Source organism: Populus euphratica, unplaced genomic scaffold (assembly GCF_000495115.2).
Source record: "Populus euphratica unplaced genomic scaffold, PopEup_1.0 scaffold3951.1, whole genome shotgun sequence".
Lineage (NCBI taxonomy): Eukaryota > Viridiplantae > Streptophyta > Magnoliopsida > Malpighiales > Salicaceae > Populus > Populus euphratica.
Window position 1 is genome coordinate 1 of NW_011503753.1, and position 8,731 is coordinate 8,731.

At 35.8% G+C, this 8,731-nt stretch overlaps 1 protein-coding gene across 1 annotated transcript; it reads left to right on the forward strand.

Moving 5' to 3' along the window:
- The first annotated feature begins 2,413 nt into the window (after positions 1 to 2,413).
- Positions 2,414 to 7,422, forward strand: LOC105119911 (uncharacterized). The gene is made up of 9 exons (XM_011018104.1): positions 2,414 to 2,809; positions 3,443 to 3,691; positions 3,771 to 3,889; positions 4,174 to 4,401; positions 4,572 to 4,627; positions 4,716 to 4,794; positions 4,870 to 5,008; positions 6,209 to 6,307; positions 6,826 to 7,422. The coding sequence occupies exons 4-9, from the start codon at positions 4,232 to 4,234 to the stop codon at positions 7,015 to 7,017; spliced, it is 735 nt and encodes a 244-aa protein (XP_011016406.1). The 5' UTR covers positions 2,414 to 2,809; positions 3,443 to 3,691; positions 3,771 to 3,889; positions 4,174 to 4,231; the 3' UTR covers positions 7,018 to 7,422.
- Positions 7,423 to 8,731: the final 1,309 nt, after the last annotated feature.

Here is an 8,731-nt window from a genome sequence, read left to right on the forward strand (position 1 = left end):
CACTATTTAAGATCCCCGTGCAGGCAGTCAGCACCTAAGAAGAGAATTGGTGCTATCAGCTAGATTCAATAGACGTTGTAGTGATTGGTATTAGAATACAATCGATTGTCAAGGAATTCAATAGAAAATTACAGAAGATTTTCCGGCTACCAGGTTGAGAAAGACATCAATTACGATGAGGTCATTTTAATGATTATTTTCCATATGGGAATCTGTTGACTAATGGGTAAGAGCTATTTTCATGTGTAACGACGCAGTCATTTTTCTAATGGGTGCATTTGGTTTTTTTACTAAATTAAGATAAATGATTTAAAGATATATCATCTGATAAAAAAAAATGTTTGAAAAAAACTCCTTTTCGTATAATCACTAATAAAAATCACAATAAATCGGCAATGGAAATAGCGACTGTGGTAGTTCCTTTACCGTTCCAGCATAAGTTCCTGTTATCTTCGTTTCTACTATCTATAATGAAGTGCAGAACATCGGCAAATCCCACCAGGCCATTTCCTCTATTGAAAACCGTATTGTTACCTGTTAGCAAAATCCCATCAACATTTTTCACGTCATTCACCAAAGAGCCAACCCCAACCATTCCGCCAGCGCCATTAAGTTGGTTGGACAACATGATTTCATGTATGATTTTCTGGACAGAGCTTTCAGAATCACCATGGTCAGCCTCGCCAGAAAGAGCTGGCTGTTGCAAGGTGGAAATTAATGTTTGCTGGTGAATTTGTGGAACTAATATGATTGGCAGCTGTCAAGGCACCATGAGATGTATGTGGAGGATTATTTGATGATGAGGGTGTTGGTAACTGGAATAGAGAAGGATGAGGTTGTGCCTGTGGAATCGTTCCAGAGGAAGAACCACTATTCCCATCGGCGGTTTATTAATTTAACTGCGGCTGCTTGTTATTTCCATCAGCAGTTTATTAATTTAACTGCGGTTATGTAGACGTATGTTTTTTTTTTTTTTTAAAAAAAACTGAATTTCTTTGCAAATTAGGATCGTCGCATTAGATAGGGTACATGGCTCTTGTTTCGGTTAAGAGAAGGATGATTGACTTCACAAGAGAACAGAATAAACTTTCAATATTATTATGTTAGGAAAGGAGCCGACCGAATTACAAAAAGGTGATGAGAAAGAGTTTATTTGGAATCAATTCTATTTTATAATTAATTGGTTTTAGCTATTTAAATAAATTTAATTTGTTTAATTTGCCAGCTGATTTTTGGTAGCATAGGCTTTTTAAAATTGTAAAATTCATTTGATTTAAGTTAATGAAAATACACCATTTACTCAAATCGCTCTCATTCTTAAAAAAACTCATTCCAAGCATACGTTTGAGAGAGAAAGAGGGGGGGGGGGGGGGGGGGGGGGAGGGAGAGATAAGTGTGTAAATTAATGAGATTAATTTTTAATAGCTCATTTATAAAGAAAATCACACATTTTTTAATTGATTGCGGAATTCATCTATGTTGAGAACTAAAATTGAGTTAATAATGTTAAAATGATTTTATTTTTACTCAAATCTTAGTTTTTTAAAAACCTAAAAGTGTTTGACAAATGATAGATCCATTTCTAGAAATAAAAAATAAATCCATTTCTACATTAGTTAGTTTTTGATAGAAACCCTAAAATGCAAGATTAAAAGTGAAAAGCGTTAACAAAATAGAATATAATAGTGAAATAATTTCAAGGGTAGGGCTTCATTTCGTTTTTTCGATTTAATATAAAGGAGGAGTACTTATATCAGTTTATGTATTAATCGAAGTTAAATACCTTTTTTATGATTTTAAGAGCATAACATTATATGATATTAGTACATACGAAAGAATTTAATACTCGTAGATAGTAATTCAAAGTTTTAAATTAAAAAAAAAAAAACTAGATTAATCATCTCTTGAGGTTAAGGCAGAGTTCACGAGACTCTTTTCTCAGCTGAAAGTGAAATGGATTAAAAGTGAATAATGTTAAAAAAAAAAGAATAAGAAATTAAAATAAATTTAAGAAATTACAAAATCTGGACGCAAGGACTGTGATAGGCGAATTTTGATTTACGCCTATCCGAAGTCTTGTTTATCAGGCCATACTGCGTCGTTTTATGAAAAGTGAACGGGCCTTGATATTTATTATGATGTCGACTACTTAGAGCTAGACAAAGGGAGCAGCGCTGTGGTTCTGAAACACACACGTACACTCGAAGAAAAGAAATAGAGAGAGGAAATGGAGGGTAAAATTGAAAAAAAAGATTAAAATTTCTAATAAATATTGTCTGAATTAACCAAGATTTATACTGTAAAAAAAAAAAAAATAGAGCGAGAGAGAACATACAAAATCGTTAAGGAAAAAATATGACGTCTCATAAGGTCAAAGATTTTTTTTATATATCTCAATAAATAAATAAATAAATGTTGTGATGTTTTAAGGTTTGGGTTCTGTTTGGAAGACAGAGTAGATGTAGACTGTCGCTAACTGTTATCAGTTGTTGCAAGCGAATTTAGCTGTAATTTATTATTATTATTTCCAAGAATAGAAAAGAAGACAAAAGCATTTAGCTTTTCATATATTTTAGTAGCGAGGTGCAGAGTAGAAAGAAAAAGAGGAAGATTCGGTCATCTCTTCCTCCGTTCCGTTGTCCAAAATAACAGAAGTACCCGCCTTTTCATTTTCCGTTCACCTTCCCAACTCAACTCTTCAAACTTCAAACTCCTCCTTTCAGTCCTCTTCTCCCCTATAAAAATACCCAACCCCTCCCTCACCCCCCTAGCTTCCTTCCTTAACTCTGCAAACACATCTTCTTCTCCGGTATTTCTCTCTCTCTCCACATACCTATCGTGTATCTGTTTATTTATGTCCATGTGTTCCTGCATGTTTGTGTGTTTATGTTCTGATTAATTGAAACTCCAAAATGGTTGTGCTCATTTTGTCTGTCATGCTTTGTGTGATATTCTGAGGACCCTGTGGCTCTTTACAATGTTGGGTTTTTCTTTCTTTTCTGAACCCAGTTACGGAAAGGGATTTGTTTTTCACCCTTCTTCTTCTTATTTTCTTTAGGAAAGTCAAGACTTGTTAATTAAGTGCTGCATTAAATACTTCTTGATTAAGGAAATGATCAGACATGAGCGGGGTTTTCTAGATGCAGTTTTAGAGTTTTCTCGAGTAAAATTTTGGAATTCTTGCAATTGGATAAGATATCACGAGCTTGGATTCATCCCATTCCAATAAGTATAGCATTGATAAGTGTGCATTTGATCCTCTTTTAGATGGATAGATTGCTTTGATGAATCCATACCAATCTTGTTTCCGATTTAGTTGTGTCAGATATGCTTATAATCTTCTTGCTGATTTTAGTGGATTTTGGGCCAGGATTGCCCCCTTTTTATCCATTATATGCATGTGTTTACGATGCGGTCTTTCTTGATTAAAGTTAGTGAATAGCTTTGCAGCTTCCACCTTCTAGCCAGAGGTTATGCTAATCATGGTGTGTAGGAAAAATATTGTCCGAGATGATGCGGTCATGTAAAGCAGTAGGCCTATAAATGATCGTGTCTAGAAGATTGATGGGGTGTGGGTGAAAGGTAAAGTACTGTGGGAAAAAATTATTTAGTTTAAAAGAGGTTGATGAGATTTAATTTCTTGGAATCTTTGGAAAATGTGGCCTAGGATGGAGCAAAAAGATTGGAAAAGGTAAAATTGAACCTATTAGTTTGAGATTAATTCTTTGTTCAGTGAGTTGAATCATGTAATGTTTTGCTTCAAATGGCAGCCAGGAAGTTATGACTATTCCTAGCAAATAAACTCCTCAAACATGATGAAAGTGGGCTTGGACTAAGATTTTAGCAGTATGTGCAGATTCTACCTGGAAGCTAGGAGGCAATTGTGAAGGTTGTCCAAATACTACTCAAATAGTTTCTCTTTGTTTGCATACATATAGCGCAATGGTTAATTGGCACGCCCTTTGTGTTGTAGATGGTCACATAGAATACACAAGTTTTGAGATAATTTTCCAATTTTGTTTCATTATATGACCAGGACAGTTTTCTCCTTGCTTGAAAAACCTTGATATCTTTGCTTTGAATGGCACCAGCAAACAAATAAAGGGTAATTTAATCTGACAGACACAGGTATATGCACATCGTGTAATGAATTCATGTTCTGTTTTGGTGCAGAATATTCAATTTTTCCCTTTGATGCCAGCAATCTTGCTGGTAATCATATTTTGACATTATGAGTCACCACAGTACATTCAATCCTTGTAAAACCCTAGAGAGTGTGCATGGCATCCATGTTGCCCAGCATTCTCCATTTGCTTTGGAACAGATTGATCAACAGGGGGGCTTCCCTCAATCAACTAGTGAAAGTTCAGGCAAAGGACTGGATCAGCAGCTGTTGATGCGGTAAGTGTAAAACCTTCAACCAACTTGGCAACATGCACTTGGAAAATATGTTTCATTGTTAAATTATTGGCTTCAGCAATGTAAAATCTGTTTATCCCCCTAGCTAAGGGATATTGAAGTCTACAAAGTCATAAAATGTTCTAATAACCTGTCTTTTATTTCTTATCCAGGAGAGTATGGCAGCAAAGACCAGGATGTTTGAGGCCTATCCAGGGCTGCATTCATGGTATTACAAATATAAATACAACTTCTTTAAGTTTGATAATGCATGCATCACATTTTATATGCTCTCTATTGCATCATACTTTCACTAGGTGATCAGCATCTTGCAGAAACAGTTGCCAATGTGATTACCTCCCTTCCTTTTATTGTTCTTGGTATCCAGGCTCCAAGGTAGTAATATTTTTCTGTGAGATAATTTATAAAGATCAGATCTTTGTCAGATTATTTAATCTATTTTATATACAGGAAGAACTTGAATACTAAGTTGTATGCCAACTCGTTAATCGGAGTTGGAGTTGTCTCAAGTTTGTATCATTCTTCAAGAGGAAAGCTGAGGAAGTACTTGAGATGGTTTGACTATACAATGATAGCCACAGCGACAGTAGTAAGTTGTCCAAATGAACGCTTATATATTGGCACAACTATACTATCAAGGTTACAGGCACATCTAGTTTTGAATACTTATGCCAAACTGGAATGTTATTTGTGGAACCAGATGTGATACTTCTCAGTCCTGATCACACATATATCTGGTTTAACAGTTTCTTTTAAAATTGATTTCTTTCCTTCAAATGATGCCACCTTTCCTTCAGTGTTAAATTCAACAGCAAAAATGATGATGGCAATGATAAAGCGGTTGATGTGTTCATGTGCTTTATGTTTGATTTGGTTTTACTTTACATAAGGCAACTGGGCACCTGGTGTAATCCTCGGCATCCTCATATATTGAGTGTTCTTTCTGTCATTTCTTCCCCTCTTGTGTTCCAACTTTACCTGTTTGAATATCCCAAGTCTTGAGTTGACAAAATCTCAACTTTCATTTCATGGAAGCCACATGTCACCTCACCTCATCATCATGTTATCGCTATATACATCTTCTCATGAACGAGTGGCACTTCAAACCCTATTCTTTTCTCTATTGCCTTTTAGCAGTCAAGTATTCAACGTTTCAGATGCACATGTTCTATATGCCCATTTTTTACTACTTAAATAAGGCTGCACCCTTGGGGAATGGCTTGTCTTCTGGCCATCTCATGTTTTCCTTCTTTTTTTCTTTTTTAATTTTCATATATGCACGCCAATCTTGCAGCATTCATAGAACTGCTCTTATCCATACCACCAAGGTTTAATTGCAATGGAAATATTCTTTCTATTCTTCATCTTTAGAGTGTCTAGATTGTAGATTATCCATACCATCTTGGGTTTGATTTGAAGGAGAGGCCGTGAGAAAGTAATTTCATGCGAACACACTAGATCAGATGTGGAAAACATGCCTTGTGAGTTCTCCCTAAACTTAGTCCCAATGGGCGAAAGCTTGTTTGAGGATACTTAACAGTTAACCACAAAAAAAGAAGCAAAGTCCCTTAGAATTTACTCTAGCAACAATGGAAGTCCAGTTTCTGACCTCAAATAGAAGCAAACTTGGTAGGAAATCGCTTCGAGTGCACATAAACAAAGTAACCACAAACTGAACTTTTAATTAAAGTTCCGCTGTGCTGTTTGGTTTAGTTATTCTTATCGAGATTTTGCTTTAAATATTTGAGCTACATTATCATGAACTTGATCACTGAATTACCTTTTGCAGTGTTTGTCAAGGGCCCTAAGAAATGAGAACTCAAAGTATTTGACGGCTGCATCTGCAGCATTATTGCCCATCCAGCCTCTGATGGTCTCTGCTATTCATACAGGATGATGGAGGTAACCTAGATCATTTCTCACCTCTGATTTTATTAAGTTGATTAGAGTTCAGTTTGTCTTGGTCCACAAATATTGTGACTAAAATGATGATGTCACTGACAGTTCCATTGTTGACTAGCCAGGAACACATATTAATGCTGAGAATGTATCTACATATTAGAATGGCTTTCAATTTTTCCTTCATGCCTTGCTAGCGTAGTTATTAACTTATTATGATTGCCAGAATTTATTGATTACCGGAAAGTATCACATAGTTTGAATATCAGAACCCCGATGGGTGCTGAGTGCATGAAATGTCTATATTGCTGAATAATGAGGTGACCACTGAAAGCTTGAACCGTAAAAGTCATGTTGTGGGTTTCACACTGTTCTATTCTGCAAGATTAATATATTCATTTCCTTCATTAGTTGCAATTTGAAATCCTTTAATGGGAATACCCTCAACTTTTTATTGTTACATTTATATTGTTAATAGTTTGATTTCCCCTGAATTATTCTTTCTAGGTAGCATTTGCAAAAAGAGCATTAAAAGATCCGGATCTAAGGATGGCACATAATTTGCATAAGATGTCATCGTTGTTGGGGGGTGTTCTTTTCGTTGCTGATGATTGCCTTCCTAGTACTCCTTTTCTTCATGCTGGTTGGCATCTTGCTGCAGCTATTGGTGTCGGCACCTGTAACAAGCTTCTTGAGTAGTGTATATATCTCAGATCAGTTTCTTATGATTCATTTATCCATTAGGATGCAGTCTCTCTTCAAACCCCAGGACGACTATAATTTTTTATTTTTGGTAATAGCTGTCTTTCTTCAACCAGGTAAGGAAAGGAAGAGGGGAAGGGATAGATTTGCTCTTTTCCGTGAGTAGCAGCTCGACTGTCCAACTATGGTTGGGTTTCATAATTTCTTTCCATCTGGATATCATGTAGCCATTCCTAGCGTCTATAACGAAATGCATTTATATTCAGCACAAAATCTATTTATCTGATATACTAATTATATATTTGTAGCATTTTATGTATGTACATCACAATCAGCATTATGAAAGAGAATTATTTCATCTACTTTAAATCAAATGTAGAACCAAGCTCTCAATTACTATAATTTTGCACTGAACTAGAAAAGAATGCCATGTAGCTCTTTTCTTAATGACCAATAATTGATCGCATGCCAGGTCTCACGTTAGCTTGATCCGTACTTTTGATTCGATTATGAAAGTGTGCTTATCGAAGATGGTCATATTTCTTGTAATCATGCATGTTTGATTTCTCTGGTGCACCAAGCACGCTGGCACATCCTAGCAATTAGTACAAGTATGGTTCTACAAAAAGGACTCTAAAGAGGACAGAACAAAAATTTGCCCGTAAAAGGTTTATCATCCGGTCTATATTATGATGACCCAGCTGGAGGAAGCTAAACAGATCCTAGAGCAAGTGATAGAGATTGACTGTTGGTAACATTCATCAAGGTATCAGACTATGCTTCGGCTTCGTTTATGGATGCCTGTTCGATAAAGTAGACTTTGTTTTTTCATTTCTCAACAAATAGACCTGTCGTTGGTCATGAGAGAGTTGCTGTGTGCTGCTACTGCTATAGGTTACTGTAATTAAGGTTACAGAATCTGTAGAGTAGCCCTATAATAAGTGCTGTCTGCATTCTAATTTGTGCAGTTAGCAACGGGTAGACATGAGAACTGAAATCATGGAACTGATGAAGGTATTTTTGGACAAGTTTTAAATACCGAGATAAGTCACTTCCATGTTGGGTCGTTCATACTTGAATTGTATGGTAGATTGAAAGTGTTTCATCTCCAGTTTGATCCGGATCCGATCATCCATCATCTCATCACGATGGACATACCTGAATTAAAAATGCAAGTGTACCGGGTAAGCATCGTTTTCCTCCGTTTTGCACCTATGGAATTGTAAGAAATTTCTTTCTACAAGAAGGTGGTTGTTTTGGATTAATTTGCATGTGTTGGGATTAATCAGTTCTATCTTTCCAATCCCATCAAGGACGTCCATTTTTATGCTAAAACTGGGAGCTTAATTCCTAGCCTTGTGTCTGAGTTGAACCAACCTTAAAATTTGGGTGGTTGTTCATAGCTAACGCAATTCAACAGAAGCTCCAATTCGTCTCCCAGTTTGGACATTACACAATATACTAAAATAGTTAAGTGTCTTTGTTACTATTTATATAGACATAAAATCCTGTAAATTAAAGTAGTATACTAATAACCTACTTCTTAACACAAAAAATTGTAAAGCAATAGAAAAAGGATGAGGTTATTTTTTTTATTGGAGTGCATTTAATATTAAAATAATAGTTGGAAAGAAAATGATCAATCTAAATTATGATGACCTTATCCTTGCTTAGGAAAGACCTGAGTGCCACCTGATACTTGGACGGCTTC